Below are 13054 nucleotides of genomic sequence, written 5' to 3'. Positions count from 1 at the left end.
CACATGCTAATGATAGTGAAAAGGAAAAGTGAAGGACAACAATATTTGAAGCCTGAAATATTAATTTTCAAATATAATCAATTTCTATTGCCACTGCACACAGAAAGAACCAGTCTGGTTATAAATGCTGCATCGTACAACTCATAAACAACAAAAAAGGGTTTTTTTACTTTTACTGAAACTGTTTCTAAAAGCTTATTGATACTGAGTTCCCCACTTCTCCTGTAAATCCGAAGTTAAGAACATTACTTCAGCCTCTTGTTTTGAGTCCTGCAGATATCAGATATTAGCAGCTGTTCAGTAAAGACAGACAAATCATACTCACAGCTCAAAATAAAGAAATCCTGTTTGGATGAACACGTTCATCAAGCAAGGGCATGAAAAGTCGTTCTTCTCAGTCTCAGATACTAGTCAGGATTTCCAGGTGGATAATTTGGTTAAGATTCATGCAATATTTAAAAAAAAAAAAAAAAAAAAAAAAAAAAAAAAGAACAATATTTGCAATGTAATTCCTATTCCCACTTCTAATTATGAGTTGACTGAGCTCTGTCAGATACCATGCACTTGCCAGGCTTTTGACATGGCACTTGCGGCAGAAGCCAGTTTCTTATGTAGCTGCCTGTTCTGGAATGAACATCTGATCTCAATTAAGCAATTACAGCAATATTAGTAATCTCCACGAATTTTACAAGATTGGGATAGCTGAACAGCAGAGTTTCTCTTTAAACTTCAGAAGAGGAGGGACATGAGAGCTTAACAGGCTTATGAAACACATGCTGACCTTTTAACACATTGACCTGTAGTGCTCTGAAAAGCCACCAATGAATAAAGGGGAGAGGTCAGTGCGGGAGATGACAGGGTGGAAAGGAGAAAACCACCACACTGACAAGGTACAGTAATCCAGTGTCCATGAGCATAAAGGCGGCTCAGGATAACAACATTTCTGGCAGAAAAGGTATACAAATACTCATCTGTTTCTTATTCAGATCTAGGTGTGAAAGACAAACATCTGAGCAACAGTAAACGCTCCTGGTCTAAGCTTCTTAAGTGCTAAGGCACATTAAATGTTGCAGCTTCTGGTGTTACTAAAAAGCCTTTGTCCAGACAGACTAACAATTTACAGTTTAGAGTTAAGGTGAAACAAGCAACTTACTCCTTGCTCTTGTTTTACAGGCTTTGTCAGATTTGATCAGATAAAGGCACACATTCAGTGCAGACCCTCAATCATTTTCAGCCACATTCAATACCACTTCTGGTTCAGTTTGTGAAATCCCTTCTAAAAGATGTAAACCAAGAAATTCTTAGCGCCCTAATTGCCCTTTCCTCTATGGATTATTTTGCCTACTCTGAAATACTAGGAAAGCTTCTCTAAATAAGAAGAGACCTTACTGTGATGGCTGAAGTCTTTCTCCTTCCATGAGAGGAGGGTCTAACATCACAGACTGGGAACCAGCTTAGCTGCTCTTCCTGAAAAGAGGCAGGATACATCTTAGTATAGCTGACTTATCCCTCTATTTCCCATTCTCCAGACCTTCCTAGAACGTTGCCAGCTTTTTTCTAAGATTTGATGAGAGAGAGAAAGAGGAGTAAAGGGCAAAGGTAACCAAGAGGTCAAGAAGAGATGCTTTCCCTCTATGCTAACAAGGCACAGCACAGGAGTTTCACACAGCTTCAGAAACCCTTGTTCCCCGCTGGTGAGCTCCGTCCAAGCCCGGGTTCACCGAGGTTACAGCAAAAGAAAAGGTTGTACTTTTGTTGATCAACGCTGCTAAGCAACAAGTCATAAAAACCACCATCACCCTTGTCTTCTGCTGGCTGCAATTAGAGAACTACAAACAGGATCGCAGATTCAGGGCCGGGAGAAAACCTTTAGCAGTGTGAGTGTGCCCTGCTCCCAGCCACACAGCTCGTGCAGCAACTTCTCATTAGACACACAGCGGCATCCCCAGCCATTGCAGCCGCACAGGGCAGGTCAGCCCAGGCCTCTGAAGCTGCAATGGCCTTTGGCTTCTCACAAGCTGTAATCTTTAGGTTGCAGTGGTCACTTTCAATTGAAGAAACAAAGCAGAAGTGTTGTCAGTTCCAGATTAACTTCATGAATGCTAAAAGGTGCATAACTAAAGCTTTTATAGGCTACTCTACCAGTGGAAGAGACCGTAAGAGGAAACAAAGACACAGTGATAAAGAGCAGGAACTCACTTTGCCACAGTATTTTAAGGAAAAATACAGGAATTGTATCATGCATTCTGAAAGGTGAAGCTTTTAATTTGTTATAAGTAAACAACCTCTTACTCAAACTACAAGAACTTCTAACTATTCCCCACTTAGAGCACAATTACAAACAAACCAACCTAGTGCCAAAGGACAAGCACCACATGGTCCTATGCAACACACAAATCCAAAAGACAGGAACAGAGTTGAACTTATAATTTTTGTAAGCCTCACACAGCAAACATTGTCACTCACATCAGTTTCTGTGGCTTCACAGTGACTTATCTAAGATAATTCTTATGCTCCCTCGGGAGGAAAAATAGAGAAAAATATGTATTCCTCTTGCTGCTCCATAATATACCTTCTCCATACACTGTCATGGATGTCAGTCCCTCTTTTCTTTCCTTGTTCATCAGCTGAACCATGCCTTAGTATGACAGGAGGGAACAGAGTACGTTTGTCATCCTTCCATTCTAAGTTTGTACTCTAATTGCTTCTGAGTTTTTAATTTTGAAATTTTTATTCTCAATTTACAAATGCTGGTAATGTTCCATTATGAGGAGGTTTGGTTGCTTTTATTTAAACTGTAAGGAATACGACTGTGGAGTAGCTGGTTTTCCAAAGAGGAATCCTGTTGCTAGTCAGTGTGTGCACTGATGACTGTCAACTCTTCCAAGGAGCACACTAATGTTTCCTTAAATACACTCTTTATCAACTTTTGTTCAATCTTTCATCAAATTATAAATGTATTAGAACAGTCCAGCAGGAATAACTACAGAAGCACTAAACTCTGTAAAAATGTTTTTCTCATTTCAACTCATAGAGTATGTTACTTATCGACTGCATCCAAGGGGGAGCAACAGAGCACTCTGAGAAAGGAAAATAAAAAGGAAATAAGGATGTTTGTACCAGTACAGAGCAAGGCAGTAATTGAATCTTGCCACATTACAAAAGAAAACTTTAGGAAGGGAGCTTGCATACAGTTAAAAAAAAAAAGTTCCTTTGTATCCTTTAGCTTTACTCAGCTTTCATGCCCCAAAATCTCAAACAGCCAACACTTTGCAGATTGCACAAATAAGCAATGTGTGAGGAGAACATAAAGGCTGAAGCAGCATGCACAACAGGAAGTAATGCATTTACAGAAGGCAAGGGCAGATTAGATATCAAAGGAAAGTTTTTTATTACTTAAAGCAGGACATTACAACAGAACAGTAGTCAAGAAGGGGTCACTGGGTCCTGTCACTGAAAACAGAGAGATTAGATATGAAAGGAATAAGTCACACTAAGAGCATGAACTTGCTAAGAGCATTTTTCCAACCTTAAGTAACGTGGCTGTAAATATACGTGGGGCTCACAGTAAAGACTACTGAACTGTAACCCTTACACCCGCTGACCTGTTTCAGAGTCCTGGGTAAATCACTTGATCTCACCACACTTGTTTTCTCCAGCTGTGAAACACCAGCAACCTCTATTACACAGGGACCTGGGGAAAACTTTCACACTTACAGACAACTGCAAGACTTTGTAGAAAACAACTTTGTGTATCTAACCAGTTTATTCCTTACCTCCCATACTCGTGTGTCTAACAGTTTGTCATACCTCCAGCTACAAACTTCATCTTGCTATTGGCTTCTCATGAAGTTATATTATTTCCCCCTACTATTCTGCAATAGCTGTGGGTTTAAGTGTTAACATGAGAGCAGCTTGACAACTCCAGAAACTAAGAATATGTCAACATCCTACTCAACAGATTTGTTTACTATCTTTTTTCAGAAGGCTGTTTACTTGAAAAACAATATTTTAATGCATTTTAGCCAAGTTAATCCACAGAGCTAAAAATGATGAGCTGGAAACATTCTTCCCTATCTTGGACATAGTGGAATTTTATGGAATTGTAGCTGACCAGCTGAAGCTCTGCAGTCCTTCTAAAAACAATGCACCTGCCCAGCCCATGAGAACGTGAACAAAACTGCACAAACTGAGAAGCTGTTCATCACAGCAAAATTTTACAGGCTGTAAAACAAATGTTTTCATTAGCACATGGAAGGCTTAGTTCACAGTTTACACAGGACAGCTTTTCAGTTTGGTAGAGGAATCACTGAAAAACAAAACAGGGACCCTCATTTACTGTTTCATTTCCAAACACTCCTTTCAATATAAGGATATTACTCCATCTATTGAAGCATGAGACATAACTGAATACATAAAGAAGGCAAATCGTATTTTCATTTAATGCTCTGCTATAAGAGGAAAATGCAGTTCAAAGAACATGCTTAAGCCATTGCACTTTTGCTAAGAGTTCATTTGTAAATAAACAATATTATAAAAGAAGCAACAAAATGAGAAAATAATGATAGCCCACGGCTTGAGTGGATCAGTAGATCTGCATCCAGAAAATAAATACTGAAGAAGATGTACAACATATTCTGCATGAGCAGGTGTCATTTAAACAAAGCTGAAGGTTCTGTTTTACTTGGCAGCTCATGTATAACAGACATGAACAGTCCTGACAGAAGTAGTAATAACTATAATAAGGTTTTGATCTAACAGATAAACGCAAATGAGGTCACCTCAAAAACTGCCACCTGAAACAAGGGGACTATCAAAAAATTGAGAACTTACTGGTTAGAACTCTGCTGCTCTCATTAATTAATTTCCTACCTGACTGTCATTTCATCTACAAGGTACCAAAAAATACTTAAAGCTGAAAAGACGCAAAGGACACAAGACGTTGCTTTTGGTTTTGGGCACTCTCTGTCATATTCAATAGAGGTTGTTTAAATAAAAAAGAAACTGTAAGCACTGCATTTCTCTCACAATTCAGCATGGTCATAACGAAGTCACTGTACTTTTGCTACTCCATACATTCCTTCAGCTGCTTCTCTGTAACTGATTGCAGCAGCCCCAAAGCAGCGATTAAGAAACAGGAGTAAGTGGTCAGAGCTCAGAAGTTCTGACAATTTAGGTTGTGGACACCACTAACACCAGTTACCCCAGTGCAAACTTTCTTACCAAAGAAGTGCCTCAGCTGTACTGTGTGCCCCAGAACATCACAATGCTCTTCCTTAGTGTTTCACTGCAAACAGCGCCTAGCAGGCAAAAGGGATCATTATGTAACAACTGGAACAAGGGGAAAGGTAAAGGAAAAAATATTTTGAGGGGAAAAAAACACTGAAAAAAAAAAACCAAACATCATGAAGGTAAAAAGAGGATTTAAGTAACCCAATTCACTGCTATACTGGAATTAGGTTGCTAGAAGCCAAAAAGGTGATATTGAGCTTAAGTCACCATACCTTTTTACATGCATGTCCAGAAAATCAAAACTTTGAAAATTATCACTTCTGATATATTTCTTTTAAAATTAATTTATCTAAGTACCAACAGGCTCACAAATTCTCCTGTTTTACTGCTTTTACTGTCAGGTCTCCAAAAATCAGCACTTTTCCACTTCATCCTTCACATTTAGTGGGTACCAGATGAGCTCTGCCTTCTAGATCACGGATCAGGAAAGAGAAAATAGAAAATAAAACATGCTTTTGGTTGGAAGCAGTCCTGTCTTCTGCAAGAGGCAAAGAAAAAATACCAAGCACGACTGGCCATTTTGTTTGAATCCAAAAAACCTAAGTTAGATCAGAAAACCACAAAATATTATTTTTAGAGACAAATAATTATAGTATAAAGACATTTGCTATTAAAACATCATGGGTAACATTTGTCCAATCTGATGTCTGCATGTAAAAAAAAACTCTAACTACATTTTGCTCTTTAATAAAACATCTATTTTGAAACCAGATGGTTAAAATTCCCTTCTCCTACTGTACAGTGTGTAATAACTAACTACAGCTTCCAAAGAGGGACCAAACACCACTGTGTTCTATTTATATTCATACAATTTATTTAAAACTAAGGCTGTGGTCTGGTGCTGTCAGGCAGTGCAATGTTCTTGCTGTCACTCAAGGTGAGGAAAGAAAATGCAATCCATTCTGGCAACAGCTGCTGCTATATTAGAATGGAAAGCTGCAGTGTCAACTGCTCTGAGATGACCCCACAACGAGAATCAAACCCTGCACCACCAACCTCACTCTCCTGCCCTCCCCAAACCCAATCATTTTACATGGGCATCCAGTTTTTATCAACAGATCTACGGCATGTAGAAATAGAAGATTTGAAAATTCATTTTTTTCCAATAGTGTGCAGTAATCTCTTAATGAGTGTTTAGAATTGTCATGATCACTGCATATACAGAATCCAACAGAATTCTTTGAGTACTGGATAGGTTTTCTATTCATTTCTGCTGCAGCAAAACATCTGAACCCACACATAGAAAAAGTGTATTTAATGTTCACTTTTACATATCAAGAACAGAGTAGAAAACAATGCTTAGAGACCATCTTTGAATGCCTTCAGCAGCAGGTCTGCTGCCAGCCCAGGAGACAAGACTCCTCTGAGAACTTTTTCTTCCAGAAGTGGGATCTTATCCTTGACTGCCAAGTGATTCCGGAAATGCTCCAGCATGTTTTCCTGGATGAGGTTCCACATCCACACTTTCTGCTGCTTCCGCCGTTTGGCAAGCAGCTCGCCGCTTGTGAGCATGAGGTCCCGGAACTCGCTCATTTTATCCCACATATCCAAGATGCCCTCCCCGGTTTTGGCGGAGATGCGCATCACCTGAGGGATTCAGAGGAACTGTCAAAGCCAAGGCAGCTGCTGGCCTGGAGGCTTCAAGTATTGGATGAGGTAGATTGAATGGAAATTAAGAAATGTGTGAGGGAAGCTTTCTTCAATACTCGCTTCATGAGGCTCTAAGCATTTCTGTGCCTTCCCCCCCAATCCCCCCAAAAATCTAGGATTCTACTAACTAGAAGTAGACCCTGAGATTCATACTACTTGGGATATTTGTCCAGCTGCTTGTTATGAGAATCACTTTTAGCAAGTCCTTCAGCTAAGAGGCACATTATTACTCTTTTACTTAAATGCAGAGTTAAGTGCATATTCTGGTAGCTATTCTTTTGTACTTAAAATATGCCAGAAACAAGGATTTTTTGATTGGTCTTTTTTTTTTTTTTTTTTTGTCTTTTCTTTCCACACCAGGAATTAATTTTGCCAGTAATATTTCAGAAATTCAGCACAATCTTTCAAATTGAACAGATTGTCTTTTAAAAAAAAAAAAAAATTCAAGAAAGGCTAATCCTCAGGCAGCACAGCTGATTTAAACTCACCTTAATGGGTCAATTTCAATACCACAGTAGAACAAACCTCCTTTAGAGATAGCTTATTTATAAAGGAAGTGAGAGTGTGTGTGTGCTTATTCTATATACACATCTTAAAAACTAGCTCTGGATCTTCTCCTTAAAAATCCACCAAAACCTTTTAGTAGATAAAATACAGCAATAAAACTGAAGATCTACAGGATAAGAATTCCAATTATCTAGCCATTTCTATTATGTGAAAAACTAAAAAAAATTAAAGCAATAAAGGAAACACATGAACTAGTGAAAGAATAAAGATAATCACAGGCTTCAGAGTTAAAATGGAGGGAGAAGTAGACTAAGGGACATTTTTAGATATGAACAGTTTACAAAAAGCAAGTAAAGTTTGCACCACTCCTAATGTCAGTAATAGCTCTGCTAGTGCAGAGATTGTAGCTCAGGGCAGGAGTCCTGGGGAGGAGGACTGGCTCTGCAGTGTTTCATGTGGCACACCTGGAGACCAGAGGTGAGGCACAGACAGTAGCAATCACCTCTCCAGCACACCGAGACTAAACAACCAACTGTAATTTTTAAAAAGAGCCCAGGGAGACTAGGACAGCTAGATGAGAAGATACCAAATTTAAATCATTCAGCACATTTTCTGGGAGGGAAAAATACAAAAAAAAAAAAAACCAAACAAAACCAAACCAGACCCAAGGATCCCCACAAAACACAGTGAAGTGCACAGACCTTTGGCCTCCAAACCTTTGAACGCTTGCGAAGCAGCTTCATAGCACTGATGTACTCAGCCTGGATCCTCCGGGCAGGCACAACTAAATCACCATCAGCCTTATTGATAGCAACCAGGTCTGCCATCTCAATGATGCCCCGTTTGATGCCCTAAATGCAACAGGGACAGAAATCAGGAGTACCCAGAGGGGCTGTGACACGCTGATTCATCACAAAAAGCGGGTCAAAATGCTTTGGTAGTTTCTAGTTTTCCCCCCCAAAAAATATATATATAACTAGTAAACATGTTAAAGTCAACCACAGGGAATGAAAAGTTTATATCCTAATACTTTTAAAATCAAAAAAGGGAGCTTAACTGTGCAGTAAGTGGAAGACACTGAAAATACTTAATAATAACAGTATAATGGACAAAACACTATTGATATGGACTTTCTGCACAGATACGACATGCTGAATTTAAGTTTCTCTTTCTAGTCCCAGGTAGTAACCAATAAGAGAAACTGAAAAATACCTGTAATTCATCTCCACCCGCAGGTGGTAGTAGTAATATAAACATATCAACCATATCAGCCACAGCAAATTCTGACTGGCCCACACCTAAAAAATTAAATTCAGAATTTACCAATTGCTACAAACTTTCAGTCCCATTAATGACAGTAATTGTGATAGATGCCAGCATTGCCCCATGAACAAATCCCACTAACACAACAAAGGCAACAGGAAACATTACAGTATAGTAAAAGACATACAAGACTAGAAAACAAGACAGAATGAGTATTTGTGTTCAATCAGTGACCACATACAAAAACACAGGCAAAATCAAGGCAGAGGTATGCAATTATTAGCACAGCTTATTTTCATATCACAACAGGACAATCAAAGCAAACCCTAAGCACATACCTACTGTTTCCACAAGAACAATATCGTAGCCTCCTCCTTCACAGAGCAGAATGGCTTCATTTGTGGTCCTTGTGACACCTCCCAGTGTCCCACTGGTTGGAGATGGTCTGATGTATGCATTCATGTCTCTTGACAACTCAGTCATCCGTGTTTTATCACCCAGTAGGGAACCTTAATGTTAAATTATTTCTGAAGTGCAACACAGCCACACTCCCCCTTCTCCCCGCTCCACACCAATAAATGAGTGAGGAAAGACAGATTTCTTGTACAAAGTCAATCAAATAAGAATATCCTAGTCATAGTTGCTCAAGACTTAGCTGAGGACTAGGAAGCTACTGTCTGGTTCTTCTACTTCTCAGAAGCTGCAAAGGCCTGACAGACAGACCTTACTGCTACCAAACACAAAAAAATCCGTGCTAGGGCAGAATGAATTCTACAACTCCTGAATGGCTTTTTGAAGCCCACACGTCAGGCCACACAGCCGATTCTTGTCTGCTCCTGTCCAAAGGGACAAATCCCTGTGCATGATGATTCTGACACACCTGGATGCTGGATGTTTTAAGAGAGCTGACATGTGTCCCTGCCTTCCTTCTACTCAGACAATCTGCAAATCAGATTCAGCAAGATCTACGCACTCGACACACACTCCAAAAGATGAGAGATGCTCAATTCTTCCAGCTGCTGCAGTTGTGCTGTCACATTTTGCTACTCTACTGATGCATCCTGAAAGCATGCATTAAAGAACACAGTATGTCTTAGCTTTGTGTCATTGCAATGCTCTAGCTATTTCTTTATAAATAGTTACACACCTCTAACAGCACAGAAGCTGGAAAAACTAATGATGCTGCATGACAAACGGTCCCTTACAGAAAAATCAAAATCAATATTGTGTTATTTGTATCAGAGATACCACGAATCAGGTGTGGTCAGCTTGTAATTTCCCTACATTTTTTTAATGGAGAGTTACAGATTGCAGCCTGCCATGAGTAATCCTGCACGAGTTCAAAAAAAATTCAAATTTAGAAAAATAATTTGTCAGCCAACATTTGAACCCTGGAAAAGAGAAAATCTGAAAGAATTACAACACATATACCTATTTTCCAATTTTGTATCACATAGAAAGAAATATGAAAACTTGATTTATTTTACATTTTACTGTTATAGGCACCAAATTTTCTTTCACTTGGCCCAAAGACATACTTCTGTAGTTGACAAGGTATTAGAAACTTGACTCAAACTTTGATTCACACTCACCACCACTTGTACTAGAGGAAGGGTCCACAGCCAACACAGACACTTTATGGTTTCTTTCTGTAAGCATCTTCCCAAAGCATTCTATGAAGGTCGACTTTCCAGCACCAGGAGGACCGGACAACCCTAAATAATCACATTAGGAAGAAAAAAAATTTTGTTACAAAAAATACATCTCATGAATACCATCAACATCTACGTTGATTACAATTCATACTTTAATACAGCATCACAACAAAAGCAAATAAAAGCTATGCCAAAACAAAATAGGAGCTTGGCAACACAGCAGCACTTCACCACCCATCATCACACTGATACCAACGTAACACTGGGTTTATCTATTTCTTCCCCTCCAAATAAAAATACTTATACTATATGACTTTTCCTTTAGAACTTTCAAAATATTAGAACTGAATTTTTCATATTTACTACAAAAGAAACTCTCCAAAAGGAAAAGCAAGCCCTTACCTTGAAGAGCTGCTCTTTCAAAAAAATGAGGCCATTTATTTGCATGTCAAAGCTCACAAAGATTAGCACCAAACTTTTCTCATTCCCATGCCCCAGTTCTTGTTCTTATTACCTTTGTATGGGCAGGAGAGAAGACAGCTGGGCATGACTCATGTTAGCAAATCCTTCTCTTCACAAGGGAAAAATATTTTACAGCTTCCAAGAGAAGCAGGTTCAAGTCTCCTTCAGCAAAAAATCAGGCTGCTTAAGAGAGGGCCAGAAAACAGGAAGGTGCATGTTTTTCCTTCTGTAGACTAAAATGGGATTCAGGAAGTATTTGAGAAACTACCTTCTTTGGGAAGAGACCAGGTCTGCTAGACTACATCTTTCCCTAAGTGTAGATGACATCTGCATCAATCTGCAAACGAACTACTGTTTCACCTCACAATGGTTACAAAACCCACCATGGATAATACTCTGAAGAAGCAACAATAATTTCTAAATAATTTTCAAAACCATTTTTCATCTCATGCCATAATTCCACAGGACAAAGTAAGTAATCTAGATTGGTTATAAACAACAAAAAAATAACAATCCAAGACCACAGACCACAAACAACAGTGATAATAAAAGGTGAGGACAGTAATTACACGTAAGCAACTACTAGACAAGACAAAACATAAAAGGACTAACCCACTCTAAAGGCAAGTGGCCTTCCTTGATTTAACTTTTCTTGTTCCCTGTGGTAGGATAATACCTTCTGAAGGAGCACCTGTGCTACTTTCTTCTTCCCACTGTGAGTGGATTCTATGAGTGTAATGGCTTCGGCTAAAGAGGCTCTCTGGCGCTGGATTAGCCCATGGTAAAGTCTGTCTACAAGTCTCTGCTCCCGGTCAGAAAGTCCCTCTGCTTGCTGCTCAGGGGCTGCTTGCTGGCACAGCTCTCTCCTCAAACCATTCCATGAACAAATCCATTTTGTATGGCAGCGGTGCGCTGGCCCAAGAGACCCAGCACCCAGGAAATCTGCTCGGGAAGCGAAGCCAAAGTTCACGGAGTAAGTTCTTCTGGAGAAATAACAGCGAGGGAATCTCAGCAGCAAACAGGGGATCTTCATCTTGCTTGGAACTAAAAAGTACCAAAGTTGTCAGTTCACTTCTGTTTGCCAACACCCTAAAGAGAAGGAAAAACATTTTTACTTTCCTCAAAGCACTTGTGAGGACTCAAATTAAATTTACGTACACCTGTGATCATCAGCTTTAGTTTTATCTGTACCCACTGCCTTGAATAAAAAAAATTACCATCCCCTTTTCCCATTAAACAGACACAATAAAAACACGCTAGAATCAAAGGCACAGCATCTCTTTATTATCATACTTCATAAATGAAAATATTAAAAAAAACTACTTTCAAATAAGGCTCTGAGAGCAGCACACTAGAATCCAGAACACTCAATCCTTACACTTAGGTTAAGGACGGTATATTCTACTTTGACGGGCTATGCTGAGGGCTGTTTTTAACAATTTTTCGGGATGAGGGCATATTGGCACTTATTTCAATCAGAAAGAGGAAAACGGGGGGGTGGGGGAGAGTTCAGACACAAAAACATTTAGAAATAAACAGGAGAGCTGAAGCCTCCCCGAGGCACCGGCGGCCCCAGCCCCGCTCCCGCTTCGCCGCCGAGAGCGCGGCAGAGCCGCCACTGAGGGAACATCCCCGCCATTCCCGGCACATTCCCGGCACATCCCCGCCATCCCCGGCACATCCCCGCCATCCCCGGCACCTACCGGAGCCGCCCCGCTCCGCCCCGGGAAGTGACGCCCTCAGGCTGAGCCGGAACGCGCAGGGAAGGCCGGGCAGGGCTGGAGAGGCGATGCCGGAGGACGAGGAGCTGCCCCGCCACTCTCCAGGACCCCGGGGGAGCGGTCCGGGGCTCAGGGCTCAGCTCTGGCCATTCCACGAGCACGCGAACTTCCATGGCCGTGGAGTCACAGTCTCCCTGCCCCGGCCTTACAGTGCAGGTTGTTTCAAATCATAATTTCTCTCCTGATTTAGAGGTACTCACTCTGAATCTGTGCGGGGCGATTTACCAGTCCTCCCATTTCGCTTCATACACCAAGGAGGGAGAAGAAAAGCTTAAATCCCTGCATGTGCTTATTAAATCATGTTTATTTTCAGCCTTATTAAAGTTCCTCTTTAAACTTTCCTGATGTGGAATGTTGGTTTATTGTGAAGCAGTGTTTGTTTTGCTTCCTTAATTTTTTTTTTTTAACAGTTATTATTTCTCCAGTCATCTCAGCATCCTTTTT

At 40.2% G+C, this 13054-nt stretch overlaps 1 protein-coding gene across 1 annotated transcript; it reads right to left on the bottom strand.

Moving 5' to 3' along the window:
* Window positions 1-3372: 3372 nt before the first annotated feature.
* MMAA (metabolism of cobalamin associated A) lies at window positions 3373-12552 on the bottom strand. The gene is made up of 7 exons (XM_021549234.3): window positions 12533-12552; window positions 11442-11918; window positions 10305-10427; window positions 9051-9221; window positions 8662-8747; window positions 8151-8300; window positions 3373-6879 (listed from the first exon to the last, which is right to left on the bottom strand). The coding sequence occupies exons 2-7, from the start codon at window positions 11860-11862 to the stop codon at window positions 6592-6594; spliced, it is 1239 nt and encodes a 412-aa protein (XP_021404909.2). The 5' UTR covers window positions 11863-11918; window positions 12533-12552; the 3' UTR covers window positions 3373-6591.
* Window positions 12553-13054: the final 502 nt, after the last annotated feature.

Source organism: Lonchura striata, chromosome 4 (genome assembly GCF_046129695.1).
Source record: "Lonchura striata isolate bLonStr1 chromosome 4, bLonStr1.mat, whole genome shotgun sequence".
NCBI lineage: Eukaryota > Metazoa > Chordata > Aves > Passeriformes > Estrildidae > Lonchura > Lonchura striata.
Note: the sequence above shows the minus strand (reverse complement) of the source record. Positions and strands in the feature narration are given on the sequence as shown.

Excerpts from the sequence above, each read along its gene's own strand:
- MMAA (XM_021549234.3), bottom strand. The coding sequence starts at position 11,862 with ATGAAGATCCCCTGTTTGCTGCTGAGATTCCCTCGCTGTTATTTCTCC. Across the intron at positions 10,428-11,441 it reads GCCACTTGCCTTTAGAGTGG|GGTTGTCCGGTCCTCCTGGT; the intron begins GTTAGTCCTTTT and ends GTGATTATTTAG. Across the intron at positions 8,748-9,050 it reads TGTTCTTGTGGAAACAGTAG|GTGTGGGCCAGTCAGAATTT; the intron begins GTATGTGCTTAG and ends TTAATTTTTTAG.